Raw genomic sequence first — 24,625 nt, 5'->3', positions numbered from 1 at the left:
CCTTTTCATTAGTATTTAGCATCCTAAGAAACACTGGCAATTCACTGCTTAATTTATTTTTTTCAGGAGTGCTTAGCACACAACAACAGTAGTCCTTTTTCAATTTGTAGAAAAAAGTGCTTCTCCATGATCAAAAGCTTGGTTGCAAGGAAAAAGTAAAGGACAATATATTCTTCTTTTACAGTAATTTTCAAAGAGTACTTAGCTTTGTATTTCTCTGTAATAAATCTGAAAATGCCAAATTTCTAGCTTTTTCTTTCATTCAATTGATACTTCAAAATCTGAAAAATAATGTGATCCTCTATCACAACATCGGTGTAAAACTACAAAACCATCATTTCTACTCTGGAATTTTAGCGCTAAATCCGTTGGTTATCTTCTCTTCATTCAACTGCGAGTAAACAGAAAAGCCAAGTAACTTTATTCAATGTAACTAATTGCAAAATAAGACAATAAAATTCCCCAAACTACTAATTGTTGGAATTTGAGGAAAAAAAAATATTAGTTTACAGGCTATTTGTCTGTATAACTCATCTTCAGTGACAGTGGTATTTGATAGAAAGTATGGCAGCCTAACAGACAGTTCACATACTAGGACTGCTTGGTCTTTCTTTGGCAATTCAATATTCAGGACTTAAGGATAAACAAAAATATTCAATATTTATGCAACACACAGTTTCAAAACTATATCGGAAATGAGACAGCAGCTGATTTGTCAAACAGCATTGCTTGTTAATATTAAAATTAATGCTAATATGCAATATTATAGAGTATGCAGTCAATGTGATATAGGAGACAATTCCAGGGCTAAGCAATCAGGTCCCAACTTCAGGAATCATTTAGCTGAAGTTAATAAATCACGTGTATTCAACTAGTGCCTCTTAGTTCACACGGATACTGAAAGATTTGAAATGAAGTATCCACTCCACAGCACCAGAGTGCCCCTGCATATCTGGGCCTATAATACATACTCTAAATGTTTGATGAAGGTGCTTTCTATAGAAATTATCTTTCAGTTCAAGCTTAAATGGGTATAAATTAGAAGGAAACGAGTAGGCACTTTTAAAGTAGTAATTCAAGTCTTTTTGCTAGAGTTTAATAAACCAAAGAAAAATTTTATCAGTTCGGGTTTAGGAAAATATTTACCAGGTAAATTAGCTTCCATCAAGTACTTCATGCACAACATGTCTGGATGAAGAAAGCAGCTGTCTGTTATATCTGGAAAACGAGGCAGGTCTAAAAACGCTGCAAGCTCAAGCATTTTGTTGTGTATTTCTTCATACACAGGCCACGACTGAAAGACAGGGTTACAGGGTGTTATACATTTGCTCTATTACCATATTTGTTAATGGTTTTAAATTCATTATTGATGTTAAATTCTACATTATTTAATGCAGATTTTTTTATACAGACTCTTTTAGCACTTTCTATGACTAAACACACATGCAAGAATGGAGCCAGACTGCAGTATTGCAAAGAGAAACGTGCTAGTTTTAAAGCCCATGGAATATATAAGGAACAAATAGAAAGTGGCTTCAGACCTGCAAACAACCCACTACCTTTTTTGTGAAGTGATCAGTATGTCTCCAGATGCTCCAAAATCGAAAGAGCTTTGGAAAAAAAAAATACAGGTGCAATTAAGGGTGAACTCTCTAAAGGGCTAAGAGATCACAGAGCCACAGAAGGGTGGAGGTTGGCAGGGACTGCTTGAGATCATCGGGTTCAAGCCCCTGCTCAGGTCAGCTACAGCAGGCTGCCCGGGACCATGCCCAGAAGGATTCTGAATATCTCTGTAGACAGCAGCTCCACAAGCTCTGTGGGAAATCTGCTCCACTGTTTTGCCACCCTCGCTGCACAAAAGAAAAAATGTTTTGTTTCTCCTTATGCTTAAATGGAATTTCTTGCATTTCAATTTGTGCCCATTTCCTCTCATCCTGTCACTGGATACCACCAAGGAGGATCTGGTTTTCCTCCTTTGCACCCTCCTGCAGGTATCACATCATACCCACCCCAAGTCTTCTCTTCTCCATCTCCAGGCTGAACAGTTCCAGCAATCTCAGCCTCCCCTCATTTGTCAGATGCTCCATTCCCTTCATCATCTTCATGGCCCTTTACTGAACTCACTCCACTACAGCCTTATCTCCTTCATACTGGAGAGCCCAGAACGGGACCCAGCACTCCAGATGTGTCTCACCAGTGCTGAGTAGAGAGGAAGGATCACCTCCCCTGATCTGCTGGCAATGCTCTGCCTAATGCAGATGACACCAATGGTCTTTGCCACAAGGGCACATTGCTGGCTCATGTTCATCTTCACAGCATCTTGTTCACCAGCACTCCCAGGGCCTTCTCTGAAAAGCTGCTTTCCAGCCAGTCAGCCCCCCAGTATGTGCTGGTGTCTGCGGTTATTCCACAATATGTATTTATGTATTTATTTATCAGATTTATCAACAAGAATGTGATCAAGAGGAGGCTGACAGGCCTGTAGTTCTCCAGATCCTCCTTCTTGCCCTTCTTGAAGACAGGCATGATGTTTGCTTTCTTCCAGTCCTCAAGAAACTCCCCCAGTCACCATGACTTTTCAAACATTATTGACAGTGGCCTTGTGATAACACCAGCCAGCTCCTTCAGCACTTGCGGCAGCAACCCATCATGGCCCATGAACCTTCATACGTCCAGTTTGTTTATATGTTCCCTAACCTGCTCCTTGTCCACCAAGGGTAAGTCTGCCTTCCCCTAGACTTTCCCATTGGTTTCAAGGACCTGGGATTGCTGAAGGCTGCTCTTATCAGCAAAGACTGAGGCAAAAAAAGTATTCATCACCTTAGCCTTCTCCTTGGTCTTTGTGACCATGTCCCCATTTCCCATTCAGCAGCAGGCTCACATTCTCTAGAACCTTTCCACAGAATCTTTAATATAGTTTCATTTTAAAATAATATTTAATTCCATATTTGTATATTTATTCACAAAAATAAATCCGTAATTCTCTTTTCAAAACTATTGACTGCATGAAGAAAGTTCTCTCCATTTCTACTGAGGTTTTCCTGCTAGAGGAGAATATAACTTACAGACAGTTTTTGACATGCTTATTCATAATGAACTCAGCAGGACCTGACGTTTGCGTAAGTATGGACTGTAAGATTTGACCCTCATTTCTTAATACCTGAACTGTTTTTATTAAGCATTCTTAATTCTCTGTATTTTAAATAATTACTTGAATTTACCTCTTAAAGCGATAACTTCCATTTGTTCGGCTACTTTACCATTTTAAACGTATAAAAAGCAACGCTTTTTCTGCTTTAGTTGGTGGTTCTAATTCAGCAGAGCACTTTATCATGTATTCATATTTTATCAAGTCAATTTGTGCATAAGGTACTTCCCTTTAACAGGAATTTAGCAGGGGTTTACACTTTGTGCACAGGTTCAAAACTTCCCTGAAAAAGAGTGGATTCAGGATTGGTTTTTTTGTAGACCAGATTAAAAACAGAGCAATCATGTTTACAACAACAAGACTGAAATAATGTGATTTTATTCAATCATTTGGCTTCATCTATTTTAACATAAGCTATGTAGCCAATGCTCAAATTTTATTGTTTTGAATGATTGCCAACATTTCCTTTTCTTTTTTTAAATGATCTCCCCTCAGACTGCAGTTCAGACTTGCTTAACTGTGTGAACACACGCTTAAGCAACTGAATAATTCTGCTGTCACTTATTATTACACATGCAACTTTTTGTAACAGTTAGGAAGTTGTATCATGTTCATTATATTTTCTAAACAGTGTTAAAAATTGGCTTCGACTGCTACAGGACTATCTTGAGAAACAAGAAAAACACGTATTACCAGAGTGCTACATAAGACCAAGCTCACTGTACTTTCCATTCCTCTTTAAAAGGAGAGTTAAACTGAATACCAAAACAATCTGGCAACAAAACCCGAATCATATGTGACTTATCTTGAGCGTATTTAGAGAAAAATTAAAGTCTCAGATAATTCAAATAAAAGCATTACATAAATACTATTCCTAATTGGACGGATGGACCACTCGGTGGATAAAGAATTGGCTGAATGGTCGCACTCAAAGAGTTACGGTCAACAGCTCAATGTCCAGGCGGACACCAGTGACGACTGGCGTTCCTCAGGGGTCAGTTGGGACCGGTCCTGTTTAACGTCTGTGTCGGCGACATGGAGAGTGGGATTGAGTGCACCCTCAGCAAGTTTGCCGACGACACCAAGCCGTGTGGTGTGGTCGACATGCTGGAAGGAAGGGATGCCATCCAGAGGGACCTTGACAGGCTTGAGAGTGGGCCTCTGCAAACCACATGAAGTTGAACAAGGCCAAGTGCAAGGTCCTGCATGAGGGTCGGGGCAATCCCAAGCTCAAATACAGGCTGGGTGGAGAATGGATTGAGAGCAGCCCCAAGGAGAAGGACTTGGGGGTGATGGTTGACAAGAAGCTCAACATGAGCCAGCAGTGCGTGCTTGCAGCCCAGAAGGCCAACCATATCCTGGACTACATCAAAAGCAGCGTGGCCAGCAGGTCAAGGGAGGTGATACTGCCCCTTTACTCTGCTCTCATGAGACCCCACCTGCAGTACTGCATTCAGCTCTGGGGCCCCCAACATAAGAAGGACATGGAGCTGTTGGAGCGAGTCCAGAGGAGGGCCATGAAGATGATCAGAGGGTTGGAGCACCTCTCCTATGAAGACAGGCTGAGAGAATTGGGGCTGTTCAGCCTGGAGAAGAGAAGGCTCCGGGGAGATCTCATAGCAGCCTTCCAGTACCTGAAGGGGGCCTAAGGAAAGTAAGAGAGGGGCTTTTTACAAGGACAAGTAGTGACAGGACGAGGGGGAATAGTTTTAAACTGAAAGAGGGTAGATTTAGATTAGATATTAGGAAGAAATTCTTTATTGTGAGGGCGGTGAGACACTGGAACAGGTTGCCCAGAGGAGTTGTGGATGCCCCCTCCCTGGCCGTGTTTAAGGCCAGGTTGGATGAGGCTCTGAGCAACCTGGTCTGGAGGAAAGGTGTCCCTGCCTGTGGCAGGGGGGTTGGAAGTATATGATCTTTAAGGTCCCTTCCAACTCAAACCATTCTATGATTCTATGATAAAGGAAATATGGTTTCCCCTTTAATGAAAAGCAGTTGAATTAGTAGCTTCTTAATAATATATCACAGATGAAAATAAATGAAGACACTGGGAACTCACTCATCTGAAGCTTTCCCATTATCAAACATTAAACTATCATCACCAAAGTTATCTGAACAGTCTAATTTAACACAGAGGTACTTTAAGTAATATAGCTCTTAATTGGAGGACTCAAGGTAGACACCTGTATCACCTTATACCTGAGCTTCTCTCACTGTATCAGGGTAAGGAGACAGCTTTCCTATCCTAGGTACTAGTGAATCATCCCTTCCTCCTCATGCCCAACACTGACTTTTGTTTCAAAGCTTTTGTTTGCAATTTAGAGAAAGCAATTCTGTTCTTGTTCAAAATGTCTAGAAAACACCCCGCGGTGCAACGACAACTGATGCTTTCTTTTTTTTTGAAGAGCAAACGCAAGTGGTGTGAAAACTACAAATAAAAATTAATACCAAGAGCTATCACTAGGCTTATTTTAAAAAGAGTGTTAAGAGACAAAAAATGTTCTTAGTTGATGTGTGTTCACAAAGAGGTGTAAAGACAATTGGGATGTGCAGATCTAGGAAGGGCATACTAATCCACCAAATCAACCAAATCAGTTGCTACTTTCCAGGGCTTAACCCCCTAAGCTCAGAAACATTCACTGTAGTACTCATGTTTCTACAACACAGCGCTGTATCATGACGACGCAAGTTGAGCCGAACACCACGCTTCCAGGAGTACGCAGTAATCTCTTGAACTGTACACTGCAAGCGTAAGCTAGATCCAACATAAGATCACATCTCAGTAGGACACATCATAGCAACGGGCTGAAGGCTGAAAGGTTGAGGACTGAGGAGACTGTAGAGCATTTCAGTAATCAAGCACTGATAATTTTCACCAGCCACTACATACCCTGTTTATACTCTGTTTAATTCTGAAAGAGCTGTGGGCTCATACAGCAAATCTCTTATTCTGCAAAGTTTCATACACACTGGGAGGGTTAAAACAGAAAGAATGCCTAAATTCCACACAACCAACATAGCAAATGTTAGGACAATATTAAGAAAAGGCAAGATACAGCAAACAAGCAGCCTCAAAATTAAACAGTTATCACCTTTTACCTAGCTATGTATCTCTGCCAGAAGAAAAGGACCTGATAAAGCAAGTTGCACTGAAAGTCAACCAGCAAATCAACTAGGAAAGCAAGATCTAGAGCTGGGGCCTCCCTCCTTCAGGTGAAAAATCTCTGCCTCCAGCATCCCGTGATTAAACTCCAAGGGAGGAGTACTTGGACAAGAGGGGACAGCGTTAGATCATACACCACACGCTCTCCAAGTATAACTTTCACTTATCCAATCATAAATTAAAAAAATTTTGTGTTACGTATTTTCAAGTTGTATTTCTGGGCTAAATATTAGGACAACTCCCCTGTCCATCAGCACGTGGAGTTACTGAGCTCTCACCTTGTTTCAAGAACCTGGGAAACACTCCACATATGAAAGCTCAGTTACAAACCCTTGAGGGCACTTAATAATTTCAGGAAGACTGACAGAAAACTCTTCTAAAGTTATGCTACCTGCTAGCCTTTTCAGGCATTTCATAAGCTGGGATTTCTTCAAGACTGATCAACAACGCTGACAGAGTCTATAACTTGTCTAGATTGGGTACAGAGGTTACCAAGAACTTTACTTAACTCTTTTGTCTTTAAAGTCTTTGTATCTTATTCGCACACGTGACAAACACGGTAACTTCATGTCTTCTCCAGAAAGCAGTAGGAAAGATGAGTACTACTTGAGAATATTTTGTTCTTTTCTTTTTTCCTCCCCATCTTCAAATGAGCATAGGAGGACAAAATACATACTGTTGAGTCGGCGAAGAAGTGTCTAGAACAAGATTTTCATGATGATAAATATTCATTAGACTATTTAAATCGGTTGCCTTTATCTTTCAAAGTTACCTGTTTTTCATCTGTATTAGAAAAGAACAAGCTGGTTTTCAGAAGCAGATGAGCCAAACTATTAGCATGATAATCAGATCACAGTAACAGGTAATTGTTTTGGGTAAGCCAAGATTGCAGCCTCTCCTACTTGTTTGGACAATATCAGAATGTTGCTGATCAACAAGTAGAAAACAGTATCCATTGGCTGGCTTTCTAGATTTGTTTGCAGGCTCCATGGCTGCTTGTTTCAAACGTGGTCTGACTGACTCTCTTCTTAGATGACTGTATAGGCGGTTTCCTTCTCCTGTATCAGGACAATATCCCAGCAGTCATTACTTACATATTCACGGTTCAGTTTATTTTATTGTGATAATGTTCTATTCTTTCTGAAAAGAATTAATTACAGAGTTGTTTTAAATTCTCCCTTTTATATTTTTCCCTTCCTCTCCTGTTCAGTACTTATTTCGGAGCACAGTTCCCTTACTCATCATCCTTCTACCTATGCATTTCCATCCCGAGAACCCTTTCTTCCCATGCCTGCACATCCTCTAAGGCTCTACCTTCACTTGTGCTGCTCATGTTCAGCAGTGGACACCTTTCCTACGTGATTCTTTTAATGACCATTTAATACTGGAATCTAATAAGGTCCCACTTCACTTTTTCATTGTTGGCTTTTTGTAGGTCTCTGGGAATCTTTGACATTTAGAGTTTGGATACACTTGGAATTATCTAAAAAACAGCAAGGCTTCATCATTCTGAAGATGATCAGTCAACCTAGACCAAGAGTGTACCAAACTTCTCAGGAAATGGACTAAGGAAGTAATTTAACTTGAGGATTTGGAAAAGATCAAGTTAGTAGGGTTGGAGAAGGGGTTTTTACAACATGTTCAGAAAAGAAGAGATATTTATTGTAAAAGTAATAAATCAAGTGGATGCCTTAACGTGTGTAAGCATCTTTGAATATAGCCTGCACTGAAACACACATTGCCAGGAACCCAAACTAGCCTTAAAATTACGTAAGGTAAAATAAGGTACCAACAACAAGCATAGCAGTTGAGTGCTCTATGGAGCCTGGTTCACCTTTGCGTCTGCTGCTCAACTGGATCAGACATATCAGGTCGTTTGCAGCATAAGCCTGATGGTGGGACAATGCCAGCTGCAGTGCATGCAGGTTACATAAAAGAATTGACAGTAAAGACAATAACTGTATCAGTTGTGAAATTTAAACCCTAATTAGTATTTAAAACTGAATTGAATGACCTTGTGAACCAATCGTTATGTACTACATCCGTAATGCGGTCGACTAGCCCAAACTCCTAGATTACTGAAGGGTTTTTTTCATTTTTTGTGTGTACTCTCACAGTCCTACCATTCTGGCTACCTCCCATACAAACACATACCAACGAATCTTGCTGATGTACATTTTTTAAATGACCTTTTTTTTTCCCCCCCTCTCAGGGACCATCACCATCACCATCCCACCTGGAACAGCGGCAAACTAATGCAACAGCCATCACACACAAATTAAATGCACTTTAACACTCTGTATTATTATGAATAAAAACTTTCACAAATAAGCAACACTCACTAATACTTTTTTCCCCAGCTAGGTCAGATAGCAAAACTAACATAGTGAACTCTGTTGCACAGTTAGATTCTGTGTAGTTTCAAGCTAAATTTTTCATGAACATCTTCTTTGCCAGAGCACAGGGTGTACAGAAAAGACATATGCTATGTAAAGGCCAGACATTGTAAGCACTGTTACTACTGCTGTGTAGAAAAGTCCCAGACTTGTGAATTGCTGTCCAGTGTGAAAGTATACTGAGGAGAGCCACTGCACCCTGCTCCTGCATCCTTTCCTAGGTAACTATCAGAAACAGGAGACCAGATTCAGTGAGCCTCAAGTCTGATTTGACACAGCCACTTTATGTGGACTCAATCAGCGGATATATTTCTTCAAACCTTGATATCCATGAATCACATACAGCTGCTGATGTAACAGCGAGAGGGTGTGCCTGGAATTATTAAAAGGGAACCAAATGACAAGAAGAACAAAGATGGGTGAAACTGCTACAACTCCATTTAGATAACTGCTAAGATATATGCATTTCATGAGACTTCCACTAGAAAAAACATAAAGAGACCAAGCACACACTTACAGTTGCTGCTTTACAGGCCTCTCATCAAGCAGAAAGGATAACTGAAAGGTTAACACAAGATAATGAAACCAATTTGTCCACCTTGAAGCCAAGCCAACATGCTGCCCAAATTATCTGCCTCGCAATAACTGGGAGGCAGAGGGAAGTCAAGATACCATTTGAAAACCACAGAAGTCACACTGGCAGCCTCCCTCTTGCTCTCTCCTTTGAGAACTGTATCAGCTGAAACAGCTACTACATCTTAAAATCCCAAATTACTCCTGATCATTGTTGCTGAGGAAGTGAAAAGGATTTTTGTATAGAAAACCAGATTAATTTTAGAAGATGACTCAATAAACAATGTTCATACATTTTTGAGAGAAAAAAAGATCTAGGTGTGCTAGGATATTAGACCGCATTGAATTGACACAGGCAGTTTTTACTGAAGAATTCAAGATGGCAAGTGGATGAGCCAGCAAACCACAGACAAGAGAAAAAGCTAACTGAACATCCAGTACAGATGTACTCCTTTACTGGACCTTTTAATATGCTACTTTCAGAGGAAGACATCTTGTTCATTACATGATTCCTGGCTAAAGTGGTTTTTGAATAAATGAGTTTCAATATTATTCAACTAACAAGAGACACGTGCTTCAGTGTTAGCCTGTTCATGCTCACGAGCTAACTCTGACAAATATCACTCTTCTAAAAAATGTATTCTTTCCAGAAATAGAGAGAGTCATCCAGTAAGGAGCTGAACTGTCATCATGTACTGAAATTTAAGAGTTTGGGAACAAATTTTATTGTATTTCATAAATATTTTGGTAGGTTTGTTTTCTTTCTTCATTAAGTAATGCTTTAAGACAGGTATGGACAAGCTAGAGTTTCTGTTACACAACAGCAAGCTCCCATGATAAACTTGATTACAATAACCCTTTCAGCAGTGAACTTCCTCCTCAGCCTTTTTTTTTTTCTTTCAAATAAAAGCCTCACCCTTGCTTCTTTTCATTCTGCACTACTTTCTATCCTGAACAAGTACTGCATGCACCTGTTAAAATGCACAAAAAATACATTTAGAAAAAAAAAACCCCACACAGACAGAAAGACACCCCCCTCCAACAAAACTAAGATTACAAGGTATCTCAAAACACCGGCAGACCAAAGCAGGAATCACTGCTTGCTTTGGAAAGTAAAAGCAGCATAGCTGATTAGCAGAATTTGTATGGCCAGAATTTTATACCTCTTAGAAGATTTTTTTAAAAAAATAAACAAGAATGACCGGCTTCTGTCTTAATTTGAATTCTTTAAATAGTTACCACTAAAAAAAAAAAATCATACGGCAATTAAGCTCATTCAAATTTTAGTCAGGAAAAGAGGCCCTTACACATCAGACCTTGAATGTTTTTAGAAAAGGACCTCAGCAAACAGAGGAACGTGTCTAAAACCCAGTCTGGTGGATGCACTTTCCAGAGAAGCAGAAAGCTGTTGTTATTCCAGTCTAAACACTCTGTGAGAAAAGAGAGCAAACATTTTGACCTGCATTCATGAGTTTATTAATACATTTAGTCAGAAATTACTTTGTTTGAATCAGACCCAAACTAAAATATAAATATGCAATCCACCAAAACCTGGAGTGTGAGACAATCCAAATGGCAGCAGTTTCCTATGAGCTGCGTGACGACTTGAAGACATGGGTATTAGCCAGTAGCAGATTATTAAGTGACATGAAATCCTTTTGAAAAGCCAGTGTGAAGAAAAAATTAAACATGGGGACACTTCACAGGATTTAAGAAATCTTCAGGTTTCCTCATGATGGTGCCACAAACCTACCCCGTTGCCTCAGGGAGGTCTCTTTGTCCCAGTTTTCCACCTTGTGATAGAGCAGCACACCACCACCCCTGTGAGCCCGGCCCTGGAGGAGCAGCCACCAGGCAGCCGAAGGCACCGTCGTGTGATGAGGGGGAACGACCAGCATCAAAAGAAGAGGAAGAACCAAATATTCTGCAACTGTGCTGGCTTCACATGGCATGCACTAATGCAGGGTTAAACTACCACATTGAATGAAGAAAAAGATATATGGAGCGGCTCATTATTTTCCACATGTAAACTAAGACGCTATCTTGGTTTAGAAACAATATGAGATGAAATGATTAATGACTACACCCTAGCGCATTTATACATCAGTTTCAGCTAAAAGCAAATCCATTCCAGTAATTCCTAAATTCCATATGCTTAACTTTAAAACCTCAATCGCTATTCAAAGACGTGGAAAGAAGATAGTATTAGCTTAATCTATTCACAAAACCTGTGCTTTCTTTTAGGGCCAAAAAAAAATCCCACAGAACTGAAGGCTGTTTAGAAATATTACAGGTAAAGTGCAAAAACCCTTAAGCTGCAATCTGCTGTTCCAGGATGGCTCCCCCATGACCTAGAATTTATTTACTCTTACATGGCTTTTCACATTTCTCCTCTTGCCACATTTCTAGGCCAGACTTCTTGCAAGCATTCCGCCTTCCTCCTGGCGTTGGGATCATCACTTCTACTCAACAGTATGAAATTTTACATTGTGAGTTTTTAAACAAGAAATTCCTTTAGTTCCTCCACCAAAACAAACCAAAGGATCACTAGAAAAATACAAGCACACAAAATCTTTTTTCAAAAAGCAAAGTTTTTCCTTAAGAAAACTGTAGTTTTCATTGCTTAGAATTCTTTGCCGTAAGTTAGAGATACCCCTTTTAAGCATGATTTTGCATACTTTTACCATTTATTAATTTTTCCTCAACATTTTTCAAGTTGAGTAAGAAACATCCCCAGATCTCTCCATCTGAAACTTTAAAGGACGGTATTTAGTTCACTTAACTTAAAGGCTTGAACTATGACTTAAAAAAGAGTTGTTGTGAGATAACTAGTTAATGAAAAATGAAGTTTTACGATCTTAAAAAAAGCCTCCCCAGAACACAAAAACCACAGTGAAACCCTAACTGAAATCCCAGAACAAAAAAAAAAAAAGTGGCTGTACCACATCAATCCAAAAAGATCTATTTAGCCTTGTATCCAGCAGCAAACAAGAGATGCGTAGGGAGGAATTTAGGAACCAAGCAAGCCACAAGGACACTTTAACAAGTATCTGTCCAGCTTCACACCACTTGTGGCTGAGTCAGCAGTGAGATCTCTGCATTTTTTAGTTCCAGATCCCTTTTCCTTCATGGCATTTGTCCAGTCATTATCTGGCTCTTTTAACACCCAGAACATCCTAATGCGAGGATTTTCACCAGTTACCCACAAAACATATGAAGCAGCCTTTCTTGCTGTTTGATTGTGAACCTGCAGACCAGCAACCTTTTCTGACACTTCCCAGTCCTTGTCTTGGAAGAGATATTGAACAGTTGCCTCCTAAACACATTCCGCAAACTATTGCCCCATCTTCCTCTGAGTCACCTCTTCTTTAGGTTGAAAGGTAAATAAAGTTTATTGTTTCTTGTAGGAAAATTGTCCCCACATTTGACGAACCTTGTTGTGACACTCTGTACCTCTTAGTTCTTCTATAACTTTGAGAAGAGGGAGGGTAAGAAAAGCAAAAAAAATGCAACCAGAATTCCATGGAGTATTTAAAATACGGGTGCATGATAGATTTACACATTAACACAAAGCTGATCTCCATTTCTTTACTAGAAGTCAGAACTTGTTAGAAAACAATTCCAATGTAGCTGGGCTACAACAACAGCATGTTTGAAAACAGCACCATGAAGGGTTCATAGAAACATGTATAATTAAGATCATACAGATATTTAAATTAAGGCTGGTACATGAACATAACAGCATTGATAACACCAGCTTTCAGAGAAAGCTACAAATTTTATTCTTCGAAAAATAAAATCTCTTCCTATTTAACAAACATAATAGCATGGATAAATCTGTTGATTGACGTGTACTTTGTGGGTGTGCTTGGACACAAAACACACTGATGGAAAAAAAGTATATCTGTGTGTTTTAATAGCAGCTCATGGGTAAATGAATTATAATCTTCTTTTAAAGAAAACCAAAAACTAATGTGTAATGCTTACCCACTGTAATGATGCCATATAAAAAAAACCAAAACTTGCATTGTATCTGTCTTTTAAGGTCTTCCCCTTCCCACTCAGTTTTTCATAGAATCATCATAGAATGGTTTTGGTTGGAAGGGACCTTAAAGATCATGTAGTTCCAACCCCCCTGCCACAGGCAGGGACACCTTTCCTCTACACCAGGTTGCTCAAAGCCTCATTCAACCTGGCCTTAAACACGGCCAGGGAGGGGGCATCCACAACTCCTCTGGGCAACCTGTTCCGGTGTCTCACCACCCTCACAATAAAGAATTTCTTCCTAAGATCTAATCTAAATCTACCTTCTTTCAGTTTAAAACTATTCCCCCTCACCCTGTCACTACTTGCCCTTGTAAAATGTCCCTCTCCCGCTTTCCTGTAGGCCCCCTTCAGGTACTGGAAGGCTGATAGAAGGTCTCCCTGGAGCCTTCTCTTCTCCAGGCTGAACAGTCCCAGCTCTCTCAGCCTGTCTTCATAGGAGAGGTGCTCCAGCCCTCTCATCATCTTTGTGGCCCTCCTCTGGACTCGCTCCAACAGCTCCATGTCCTTCTTATGTTGGGGGCCCCAGAGCTGGACGCAGTACTCCAGGTGGGGTCTCATCAGAGTGGAGCAGAGGGGCAGAATCACCTCCCTTGACCTGCTGGCCATGCTGCTTTTGATGTAGTCCAGGATATGGTTGGCCTTCTGGGCTGCAAGCGCACACTGCCGGCTCATGTTGAGCTTCTCATCAACTATCACCCCCAAGTCCTCCTCAGGACTGCTCTCAACCCACCCTCGCCCAGCCTGTATTTGAGCTTGGGATTGCCCCGACCCACGTGCAGGACCTTGCACTTGGCCTTGTTGAATTTCATGCGGTTCGCACAGTAATGCGCAAATTCAAAACTGTAATGTCAGTTTAGAGAATGCATTGTTGTCACCTATCGAATTAGCAATATCAAAGCAGTCACCAAATGGTATAAATCATTTCAACAGTAAGAATTTCAGTACATCGATCTCATGCAATATTCAGAATACAAAAGTATACAGAGGAATTTCACTCCTCCTTAGACAGTGGGACAAAAAACTTAAAGCCCTAGAACAGTGATTCACTTCATCTGCCCCTCCTAGAAGAGTACTATAATTAGGAGACTAAATCCACACCCACATCTAAAGAAACACAAGTACTTAAGAAATACTGTCAAGTTTACAAACTTCTATTCATATACCCAGACTCTGTAATGAAGCAAATGCTAATCCTTCTGCTTTTAAGTTGATGAAATTATAGTACCATAAATAGCATCTTTGATATAAAACAGTCACAAAGAATGAAACATCATTTGCTGTACAAAAGCACTCAGCCACATTGCATCCAGTTTAGGGTACAAATCAAGGAATGATTCCAACAAACCTGAGAGGCATTAGCCTGAAGAGCAGGACAAATACCTATATTTTTAGCAACATTAAAAACAGCCATCATGAGATTTCTAAGGATCTTCAGTGGTCAATATTATAGCTTCATATAAGCTTATGCCATATAAGCTTAGATTTTACCTAGAATACCTAGTCCCTGACTCTACGTTTGGAGAAAGGCAGATATGAGCAGCTTGCTCTACAGCCGTTCCTAAGTAACGTCATCCTCACAGACATCGTGCTCTTCCCTGAGGACCTCATGGTTTGAGGACAGACCTCACTCTTCCCTCTGCTGCAATAAAGTTCACTGCTCATCTATTTTATTGTGTGAGAAGATACTCATTTTTTCTGTATTGAAAAGAATGGTGAAAAAGTACTTAGGCTTTGTTCTCAGTGCAAGGTGGGAAGAATTACCACCGTGAGTGAAAGCAGCATGCAAACTCTATGAGCTTGCCCAGCCCTCCAGTAAAAGAGCTGAGCGTAGGCAAGAAGAGAGAAGCATCAATACTCCAACAACAGTTCCTCTGCAAATCTCTATCTCTCCTTAAGTATCTACATTTAAGTTACCTAATGAAAATGCTGTCAGTGAGAGAAGCAGCTACTTTTCAAAGCCTCCCAAGGAAGATCCTATCTGTCTAAGTTTAGGCACTTCAAACACAGTAAAATATTTTATCAATTTGTGATATGTTTCTAACTGCAGGAAACAAAACAAAACAGAAGCAGCTCAAAGTCTCTAACAAGAAAATTCAGACAATTGTTTCCAAGGAGAACAAGCCGAGCAATTCACTTGGATACAGAAGTGACAGTCAGTTTCTATGTGTTATTCAGTGCTGTAAATTCAAAGAACTAGTTTTCAAGAAACCTGTAATACTGATGCTACTTCTGGTCAGAACATAGCCAAATTATTCAACCAATCCTATCAGCGTGAATTACATGAACCCCCTCACACTTTATAACAAGCTGGCAGAGATGATTAGAAATTAGATATGAGGACTGAATGCCAGATTACTTCTAAAATTGAGCCATTAGCCTTGAAAGCTGAAGACTACAACCAAGTCCTAGTTTTGGTTGTATACAGCAGGTAATCGTCAAAATATTGAGCAATTTTATTTTCTTAATCCATGAGAAATTTTATATTTTCCTCCAGGCTACCTGACAGTTCTTCTGCCCCCAACATTCACAGGGAAATCAAAATCAGGAGGTGTCTTAAACTACTTAAACTTGTCAGGTAAATTTACAAAACAAAATGGCTTTTACTATGCTTGAACAATGCTGAATTGATTCAAATACATTTTTGTGGCACATCCCCAAGCAGTTTTCACTGAGCAACTGTGTTGTTAGACGGTCGCAAGGCACAAAATGTTTATGCAGTGCAAGTATTAATAACCATATTCCAATTGTAACATTGCCTGTAATGAAGAGAATCAGAAAGAGGGGCTAAATCTGAGGTTCGATATTTTTCATCTTCCTGCCATAGTGAAACTCAGCAACATTTAACCATACTGTAACATAAACAATTAACATTACATCATCATTATGAACCTGGAAGAGAAGTCCAGCACTGGGTAGTACTGCAGAAGGATAAAAGTCCTGAATTTAAACCTTGCTCTCAAGCAGGGTAGCAAATGATACAAAAGTGTATAGCTCCTAGATACAAAAGTATGTGCTTTAGACCTCTCCAAATACAGTCCTGGTAGGTCACTGGACTCCCAGATAGGTCTCTCATATCCCTCTTTTTATTGTGGGATCACAGGATAAAGGCAAAACCATAAATAAAAGATTCTCCTTTTGAAGCAGAGGGAGGATTTGACTGCATAGTGCTCAGGGACAATCTCCTGGATAAAAAAAGGCAAGAAACAGCACTATAGATATTCTGCAATGAAACAAGAGGTAAAGGCGACTAAGCTGTGAGCAGCAGGGAAATTAAAAAAAAAAAACCAACCAAAACCTTGAATTTCAATGCCACAGGTAAATGGGTAAGTCATGAAACAAATACGAAGAAAAAGCAAGATTGTTCTGTAACTGGAAAAAGAATAAGAATCCATCTCATTAAAATCATATGTAAGGAAGAGAAAAATTATGTCTGCAAAAAAGCAAACCAGTATCTGATAAAATTTAGTATTTTACAAAGGAGAGGCCCAGATAATTTACACACAAGAAGCTTCAAGGAAATAACTGAGGAGCTCTCTGAAACACAAATGTTGTTTTTTAAATAATCTTAAGAAATTCTAAACATCAAAAGACTCTACACATTAACATGCAGTATTTAAAAAAAATGTAAAAGGGGAGATTCAGGAACTCTAGAATGATTAGCTTGGCATGGATCCTGAACAAAAGAATACAATGGTAATGGGAAAAATGGAAGCTAAAAATATCTTGTCAGTCAAGCAACCTTCATAAGGTCAGGGGAGGAGAGAGACGATTGAAGCTCCAAGCTCCCACAAGAAGCTGGTCTGAAAAACCTTTTCCCTTCTTTTCAGGATAGCTAAAGGGGACCCAAATCAAAATTACCACAAAGCCTCACTGGAAGACCATAACTCATCATTGTACTCAAAACTCAAGAGCTGCTCTGCTGGAAAACAAAGCGTGCAGAACAAAGGAGCAAAACAGAAGCATCCTTGATAGCAGAGGAATATCTTGGCAAATTCATCTCAGAAATCAGATCTCTCAAATCCTCAGCAGACATGAGATTTGATTGAAGCTGACACAGAAAGATGGGTGGCAGAGGGACTAGTGGCAGAGAAATAAAGATACAAAAGTGCTGCCAAGAATAAAATCAAGTTAAAAAAAAAGGTAGAGAAAGAAACAAAAGATAAGAAAAAAAAGAAAATACAAGCTATAGAATAATGTAAGAGGAGAAACCAAAGAATTGGAAATTTTCCAGACAATGTAGAGAAGTGATCATCTCTCAATGTTTAAAGCAAGCCTTTCATTCCTAAATAGAAGAGGAAAGAAATTTAGTAATCCACGCATGCATGCAAGGTGTATACTCCTCCAACTCAAATAAAATCAAACGAATCCAAAGCATCATACAGAATCAAACACTCTGCACTGAAGTGGCACATTCTCAAAAGAGCTGAAGTTTTCCAGTCTACTTTATAAATACATTATAACACCTACTTCAACACCTATCACAGGTTACTTTAAGGAAAAGGAAGACCCTGGATGAATTAGACCTTTTCTTAGGGCAGCAAATATTCCTTTTCAAACTCCTCCTTTTCCCATCAAAGCAACATCAGTTCATAATGGAGCATGAATTAAAATTCTTATTAAACTGCACACAATGGAGAGCTGCCCAGAGCTACTGGCCTAATCTGACACAGACAAAAATAGACATAATTTTAATGTAGAATGATAAGCTATTAAGCCTGAAAGAAAAAAGGTATCAGTGAGAAGAAAGAAACAAGAAACCTTTCAGTTAGGTGGGAGAAAGGGGAGAAAATCCTGACTTGCTTTTGAGTTCCACAAGTCTTCTCCTCTTGTCCACAACACTGATTTCTGACAAGCACAGTATATTGCTGCCACTTTACCAGGATGCATTCAAGAATTTTCCACAGGCAAAGGTAAGGAAGATGCTAACATCACTCTCAGCTGGAAGCTTAGAAAGCATTTCTGTATCATGGAAAAACATGAAGGGCAACACTACGAGTTATTTCAAAACATCTAGGGATGGAAATAGGTGAATTATATAAAGCAGAATTCAAACTAAACAGTGCTTCTGTTAATATAGCTAAGTTGGAGGTAGCATGTGTAAAAGGAAACAAAAAACTCCCGACGTATACTAAGACAACCAAAGAGTAACCTGGGTATTAATTTTCTCATGTTGCAAAGTCAAAGCTGTCTCAATAAGTACATTTCTTGTTATAGGCAGCAATACTCAGTGGATTATAAAAAAAAAAAAAAACAACCAAAAAAAACCACCACAAAAACCACAGAGTAAGACAGAGAGGACTGGAATTAAATAATAAACCAAAAGAGGAAGCATTTTTAAGATACAGGTTCCTAGACAGCAAGGTATATCAACAACACTCTCAACACTGAAGCACTCAGTGGCCTTGTAAAAGACAGAAGGTTTCAGACAGATCTAAAATTGTGCAGCTACTTCCATTTAAGATTAAAAAATAAAAAAGAAAAAAAAAAAGAAAAACAGAAAAAGGCTTATATGGAGAAGCCATTCCATGACTACACTCCAGGGCAGAAGAAGTAGCAAGGATAATTCGGTAAATACCTGTTCCTTTTGTCTTTGAGGGCAGGTTGGTGGACAATTTCTGAACAGAATTCTAACACCCACAAAGCTCAACTTTCTCCTAGCCCATTCACCATTGAGGAAAAAAAAAAGAGATTCTTAACAACTTCACGAAGAAAGGAGTTATTTTAAAGTTGGAGGAGAGATTGAAATAAGGGAACGTCGCTGAGGTCACACATCGGGCTCCTTGCCAAGTCCAGATATTTCTACATCTAAAGAGATAATCATTCTCAAAGCTTTTCAGAACAACAGGATCCAAAAGATATTTATGAGACTACACCTGTCCTGTTCCACACAGCACATACTCCAAAGTGACGTGTTTATTATCTTCAATACTTTAGTAAATCATGTTGCCCAACAGCCATGGGAGTGACCTGCTTACCTTACACGTACATTTAAGTTTGCGTGTGTGTGTTAAAAATGTGAGAATCAAAACCAAAAATTATTTTTGGACATAACAAAAAAAAAATCAATCTACAATACATTAATGGTAAAATACACCAAAAAGTAATGAGTTTTATAAAAAGTAAAGAAAGCTAAAGGTAAACTTGAGACAGCAAAGCATAACCAACTTTACAGCACAAACGAAATAACTACATGAAAGATAATCAGGTATACAGTCCTGAGTCAAAAATGTAAGGAAGAACAGATCTATAGCAAGGACAAGTTGTTGCTAGCTCAAGAGAAAAGGGATGCTTTAATCAATTTTGTATGAGGATAAAGATAAATCCTTAAAAGCAAACTAGAGGATGCATATCTTAAGGATGTATCCCTACTTCAAGCAGAAATGGGAGAGAAAACTTGTGTGCAGCTCCACTGGAGGACAGATACTATCAGTAAAAATAAAACAAGCTGAACGCAAATTAGCCACAGAACTTTATACATACTACTACTAATTTACAAATTCGTTTTAACTCCTACACTAGCAGGCTTTTAAAGAAACAGATAACCTCTGCATTAAAACGGAAACAAAGATGACTTCCATCTAAAAGAGAAAAGATGACTGCGCTCATCAAAGACGTGTTGGCTACCGGCACAAGCCTCAAGATCAGTAGGGATTTACTGCAGTTAAACAAATTGCAAATAGCAAGAAAAACACTTGATCTCCTGCACAAAACAAAAACCAAAAGTATCTTATGGTTTCTTGATGCATTAAAAAAGGTTTTAATCAAATGGAATAAGAATACTTGTTTTAGAAAATGAAATTTTGCAGAGTAAGAGGAAAACTTCCTTTTCTTCTCTTGTATTGGGAATTTAGAACTTCTGAAATAAGAACTAAGCAGGAGCATCCTGCTGTTGCTGCGGTTTGCCCTGTGAACCCTCTGACCATGCATTTAGGTAAAACGCATTTCCCAAAGGCTAATTTCTAACATGCAGATAATTTTAAGAGAGGAAGGGATAAATAGGATGACTAATCAAGTGAAGGCTTAGAAAAGAGACTTGGACCAATGGAAAGATAAACACATATGGAAGACAAACAACTCATTTTACACAAATATCTTTCATAAAGTACTTTTATCCTTCATAAAATACTTGTGAAGTAGTACTTCTCTCCAGCTAGGACCTGACACGTCTAATAGTTATACATGATGATTAAGATGACACGAAGAGGCGGAGGCTCCTTTTCTCTTTATTTATGAGGCTGTTACGCTCAGAGCTCCCACATTTGTAGACAGAGATGTCCAGATACGATAACCTTTGTGGCAGGTATTTTAAATAAAGTTCAGTTTGGGCATTATGCCCTTCTTATTAGCTGTTCCATTACTAAAATATGAAGGCCTTATCTGCCACTTACACTGAAAATATGAAATAGAATACAAGGCATACTATACCATTTGAATCATAGCATACTCAAGGTTGGAAGGGACCTCTGGAGATCAAGTCCAACGCCTCTGCACAAAGCAGGGTCAACTACAGCAAGTTGCTCAGGATTGTGTCCAGTCAGGTTTTGTGCATCTCCAAAGATGCGGTCTTCACAGTGGTTCACGGCAGCCTGCTCCACTGTTCAATCATGCTTACAGTAAAAGAGTTTTATGTTTACATGGAATTTGCTGTATTTCAGTTTGTGTTCGTTGACTCCTGCCCTTCCACTAGGCACCACTGAGAAGAGAGCCTGGCTCCATCCACAGCCCTCTCTGTCAGGTGTTTATACACGTTACTGAAATACCCCCCCAGCCTTCTCTTCTCAGTGGTAAAAATCCCAGCTCTCCCAGACTCTCCTTGTATGAGAGATGCTGCAATCACCTCTAATTGCTAAACTGTAGGTAGGACAGGGAAAAACTGTCAGTGATATGGACTCCATTCCTGTATTACACAGCACAGAAGTTCATCAGCTGGGAAGCCTGAGACTAGTCACACTCCTTGCATATGAAATACTACTACTAAATGACGAGGCATTAAAAAAAGCCTTGTGCATGTACACATACACATGTCACTACATAGAAAGATAGAAAGAAGATGTGACTCACCTTGTAATAATGATTGCATTTGTTTTTTTAAAGCTATAACAACTTGAACTTTGTACAAATTCAGTATATTTTCGGTATCTGGGAAATTGTAACTGAAAAAACCTCTAAGCCACTGAGAATGTTTTTATATAAGATGAGCATTATCAAGTTAGGCTTCATCTGTACTTAACTGATAAAATGATACTTAGTATGACTTCAAATCCTTCAAGCTACTACAGCATAACTACTTCTTGATGCAAATTTGGGCTCCAGGGAATCAGCACAGGACACAATTAAATGCACTAAAAATCTGTTCAAAATAAAAAGGAGACATATCGAATAGTCCTGTCAGTTATCAAGATTTTTGAACATGTTTGCAGCTTACATCCACCAGACTTGAAGTATAAGAAATAGAGCATCTTACCTGCCTGGTTATTAACCACCATAATCCCAGAAAGGTTTTGAAGATAATTGTCTATAGAATATTATATACAGAACACCAAGGAGAAAAGAATGCAGGCTATATTCTCAGGATGGAGTATTACACAATCTGACTTCTTGCTCCAGGACAATAACCTCATCTCTTGAAATTCTCAAAACTCAGATGTCAAAACTAGATACAGTAAACTATTAGCAATCTCAGTGCTGCAATGAGCAGTGAGATCAGTTCTGAAACATAAGATGTAGGAAACAGCTAGTAAGGTTTTTGCAGTTATCAGCCCAATGATGTAGCCAAAAATGTTAAATATAAATAAACCTGAGGATGCATTACTACAGGAACATTGAAGGTAAAGTAAGAAGCAGATATTCCTAGAAAGGGGAAGCCATAATAATACTGGAATGGCTGGAAAACAAACTGTACAGTAAGCTTACAGAACTTTACCTATGTTTCTCAATGAAAACAAAGTGAAGAGATGACTTGATTAGTATGTATATCTACTTATACTTCGGAAGTGAATCACAGACAAGCAAGATGGAAGTCAAAAGTTACACAAATTCAGCTTTTAGATCAGCAATTTCCTGTAAGCTAAATAGCAGACCACAATAGATACGCACTCATCACAAGCAATATTAAGATCAAAAAAAAAAAAAAAAAAAAAATCAGATTTGGGTTTTTCTTCCCGCTTTGTGAAAAAAGGAAAGCACATATACGCTATAGAAGTGTTTAAGACAGGGTGAAGTGGCTAGACTTCCTCTTTTATATAAAAAGTGGAATGAGATTAAATTGACCAGCTTGTGGCTCTCAGGCTGTGAAGTCCCACTCCCACATCAGGACATGCTACAATCCATAGTGGAAGTGTGCTTACGGAGGAACAGTAGATTAATCCAAACCGACAGCTCTGTGAGAAAGCAAGGTAACAGAGGCTGATGAAATCCCTTTCTGGATTGGCATCAGATCATCCTGCATGCCAGAAACAGCTTTGTCCCAAAAGCAAGCAGTAGGATCCTCCAAGGGCAACTGTCAACTCCTCTCTGCAAACCAGATCTCCCACTTTGAGGCATGGTACAAGTTTTACAGCTGCAATTCATACAAAAACTTTATCTGTGTAATTTGTAGGATTAGGGGAGGGGTTTATTTTATTTAGTCAGGCCAGAATACAAGTTCTATGTAACCATTTTTGACAGACAAAAACACCTCCAAAGGATGGAGGCAAAGAAGGACAGAGAGACTGAGAATTAAGAGAGTTTTAAAAAAAAAAAAAAGTTTACACCCACATTTCAACCTGATGTCTCCTTTCTATTAAAGGAAGATCTAAGACAGAAAAAGAAATCAAGAGGTTTTATATTAAATTTATCTCCTGATTTTTAAAAGTCATAATTATTATTTATCCAGACAGGATAGCAGGGGTATAAAAAAAAAATGCTACATATTAGCTTCTGAACAACTCACAACCTGCTGAATATAAGCTACATATTGGAGAATGGTAACATTACTCGCAACATCATCACTGAGGGCTTGGGTGGCAAACACCATATAGCAGACCAGAACATAGCTTTTCCTGTCAGCAGAATTGCTGCTTTCTGCTCTTAAAAGCTAAGATTTTATTTGCACACTTCAAAAGTCCATAATAAACTTATCTTCTGCAACACAAACACCAGCGGGCAATCATTACCACAATATATGATAACCTTACATAAGGGAAATTCACATTTTACTCATGACTGTCCATCATTATTCAGCTTCTAGAAGGGCCATAACCCCTTATGTAGATTTTAGGTTTGATATATTTCAACCAGTACAGCAAGAAACAGAACAAGAGATGGCATCTAAACCGTATTTTATGAAAATAATAGGGAATTACAAACAAATTCAAGTGATATTTCAAATAAGCACCAAAAAGGATAATATATTGCCCTTCAATGTGAAGCCAAATCCTATTTCTTGAGTGTTCCAAAAGCAGTTCCGAATACTTTTTTCTCCACAAGTACTTATTGATTTCATTTTAACTGAGGTAATCAGCTTAATTAGACTGGTTAAAGATTAAAGCACTCAAGAGTCACAAAATGCACTGGTTTCTGCACAGGCTCCAATAATGCAAAACATGAACTCTACAATGTAGGAACAGATTTAATCAATTTATTAGTACAGTGACCAAAAAAATTAAAATACCACAAGATAACTAGCTTTGGTCGTTTTTTTTAATCTTTCCCTCTAAGAAAAAAATTACCTCTACACAGAAGATCTTAAGATCTAGTCCACATAATTTCATCTTGTCTGGAAAATGCTGGAAAACATTCAGATACGGAATATGACCTTCAACAACAAACCTGCATAAAAAAAATAAAGACCAAATCAAAATAGTATTTAGTATGACAAATGCATATGTTTTTTCTAAAATTAATATACAAATCAACTTCTGATTTGAAATAACATCAACATTATACTGCTGTCACGGTTTAAAGCTGGGCCAGTTATTAAACCTGTGGCAGATGCCCTCTGTTATCCCCCCCCCCCCTCCCCCCAAAGGGAAAGGGAAAGGGAAAAGGGAGAGAGGCTTCCGGGTTGGAAAGTTAAAACAGTTTTAATAAACTATAATAATGAAAAAAAATATATAATAATAATAATAGAAATAATCAAATATATACAAATATATATACAAAACCAAGATTGAGCTCCCCTGAAGTCAGCCACGTCACCACCGGCACTGCAGGGCAGGCTCCGGGAAGGCCCAGGCTGGGCCTAGCAACGGTCGAGAGCTGTATTCAGGGATGCACGGATCGGGATCGGGGGCAGCAGGAAAACAGACAGAGTCCTCC

At 38.9% G+C, this 24,625-nt stretch overlaps 1 protein-coding gene across 1 annotated transcript in view; it reads right to left on the bottom strand.

Moving 5' to 3' along the window:
- The window catches only part of TAF1B (TATA-box binding protein associated factor, RNA polymerase I subunit B), a 51,822-nt gene that overhangs the window by 11,917 nt on the left and 15,280 nt on the right, over positions 1-24,625 (bottom strand). Inside the window, exons 8-9 of the mRNA XM_068405838.1 lie at positions 24,037-24,136; positions 1,147-1,294 (exon numbers count right to left, since the gene is read on the bottom strand). Of these exons, the coding sequence (XP_068261939.1) occupies positions 1,147-1,294; positions 24,037-24,136 (248 nt within the window). The remainder of the gene's footprint in view (positions 1-1,146; positions 1,295-24,036; positions 24,137-24,625) is intronic.

Source organism: Nyctibius grandis, chromosome 1 (assembly GCF_013368605.1).
Source record: "Nyctibius grandis isolate bNycGra1 chromosome 1, bNycGra1.pri, whole genome shotgun sequence".
NCBI classification, from domain to species: Eukaryota; Metazoa; Chordata; class Aves; order Nyctibiiformes; family Nyctibiidae; genus Nyctibius; species Nyctibius grandis.
This window is presented reverse-complemented; position numbering and strand designations above follow the sequence as displayed.